The following is a 2,042-nucleotide window of genomic DNA, read 5'->3' as shown; positions in this document are numbered from 1 at the left end:
GCCTCTGTCAGTGCGCCCCAGGGTGGCTGTGGCTACAATGTAGCTGCCATCACCAGTGTGTGAATGTGTGTGTGAATGACTGAATGTAGTGTAAAGCGCTTTGGGGTCCTTAGGGACTAAGTAAAGCGCTATACAAAATACAGGCCATTTACAATATGTATACAGTGCCACAGAACTGTGCACCTCACCACCTTTCTTCTTTTCCCACATGTCTGCACTGGGTAGGAGATGCTCTGAATCTCTTTGTACATGTGTATAGTGACAGTAAAAGGCATTCTAGTCAATCAGTTTAGAGGGTCAAGAATAGCAGGGAGAGAACACACCTATTGGGGAGGCCTTTGGCAAGACACTTTTTTGCAATTGTACATATTTATTTCTTACTATTTAACAGATTTCTCATTTCTTTATACTTAATACAGTAAAAAGAAACATTTTGTCATGTAGAAAAACTGATTTGCACTGAAAATGTTCAGCTTTCAATCCTTCAAACAATGGAAAAGCCATTCAACTGTACAAGTGTTAAGTAAAAACGGACTTTCATGTTTGATTCAGCAGAAATTCTAAAACTGGTCCAGTTGCTAAAACCTCTGACTGTTTCAATAAGTGTTAAAGAAAAAGAGGATAAAACTGAGAAAACTACTAAAACTGCTTCACATCCATGTTGTTGTGGATCAGATTTATAAGACAGCATAATATCAAAATAGATTGACACTCTGATAGTGCTGCCACATCTAAAACAGTTTGTCTTTTAATCCTTTTCACATGTGCAGTCTCCACAGTGCCTGTTATTTCCTTGAACAGTAATGTGAAGAAAGACTGAAATTTACAGCCTTTCTACATATCAGGTTTTTTTTGGTAATTAGGCAGGTGACCATCAAAAATACATTTAGTGCAAAGACATCTCCGAAATCTAAATCATCTGGGAAATGCAGATAAATAATAAAACTTCATATCCGCTCACATCAATAGACATGTTTTCAGACAACTCCAAATAAAACACAAATTTCAGTAAAAATTAAACATTTTTTTGGACTTATTTTAAAATGGATGTCAAACAATGGGTGTGACACTTAGCTGTGTGTGAAACTATTTTCTGATCGAATAAAACAAAAATTAGTTCTTTTTAAAATAACAACACTATAAATTTTTTTTCGAATTTTGGTCAGTTTGAAACCGTAAATCAGAGGATTCATAATAGGAGGAATGACAAGAAACTCTAATGCTACAAAGTTTTGAAGGGTCCGAGGCAACTCTTTCGAACCCAGTCGCATACTTATAACATCAGTAAGTATTGCCACAACAAAAGTAAATAACGAGACGAGATGTGGGACACATGTTTGCATGAACTTTGCCCTGTTTTCTATAGACCTGACACATGTTTGAATGATATACATATAGGACCAAACTATAAAAACACCGTGAAGCAAATAAATAATTGTTACAATATTTGCAGATATAGCATTAACTGCAGTTTCTGCTGGAAAACAAGCGAGTTGAACAATACTCCAGTTCATACAGAAGAGTCTGGAAATATACGGGCTGCATAACTTCAGTCTGGATGTTAGAAAGGTATTCACAGCCATAATGCAGACGGTTGTTAACCACAAAAAACATGCAAACCTAATGACTCTTTGCTTTGACATGATAGAGTGGTACTTCAGTGGCTGACATATGGCCACATATCTGTCATATGCCATGAGTGCAAGAATCGACAGTTCTCCGCAGACAAAAGAAAAAATCACCTTAGTCTGAATAAGGCAACCGTAATATGAGATGAGATGAACATCAGAGAGGAGATCCCAGAGAAATTTAGGGTAGAAACCTGCTGTTCCATAAAGTGCATTGATGCAAAAGACACAGAGCAGAATATACATTGATTCATGGAGGTTGCTGTCCAAGATGATGATCACAATGAGAGAAACATTTAGCAGGCAAATGATGCAGTAACAAAACAAACTGAGGAAAAAGAGAACAAACCTGTGACTGACTGTTTCATTGAAACCTGAAAGAAAAAACATTGTTATTACAGAAACATTATTCAT

The 2,042-nt window shown here is 36.5% G+C and overlaps 1 protein-coding gene across 1 annotated transcript; it reads right to left on the bottom strand.

Annotated features, from left to right (window-relative positions):
• Positions 1-1,070: 1,070 nt before the first annotated feature.
• LOC146370207 (olfactory receptor 2K2-like) lies at positions 1,071-2,042 on the bottom strand. The gene has a single exon (XM_084908430.1). It carries the CDS (start codon positions 2,040-2,042, stop codon positions 1,071-1,073), a length of 972 nt encoding a protein of 323 aa, XP_084764556.1.

Source organism: Perissodus microlepis, chromosome 16, assembly GCF_051167445.1.
Source record: "Perissodus microlepis isolate ML-2025 ecotype Zambia chromosome 16, ASM5116744v1, whole genome shotgun sequence".
Lineage (NCBI taxonomy): Eukaryota > Metazoa > Chordata > Actinopteri > Cichliformes > Cichlidae > Perissodus > Perissodus microlepis.
Note: the sequence above shows the minus strand (reverse complement) of the source record. Positions and strands in the feature narration are given on the sequence as shown.

Coding starts and splice junctions, on each gene's coding strand:
- LOC146370207 (XM_084908430.1), bottom strand. CDS start 2,042: ATGAATAATGTTTCTGTAATAACAATGTTTTTTCTTTCAGGTTTCAAT.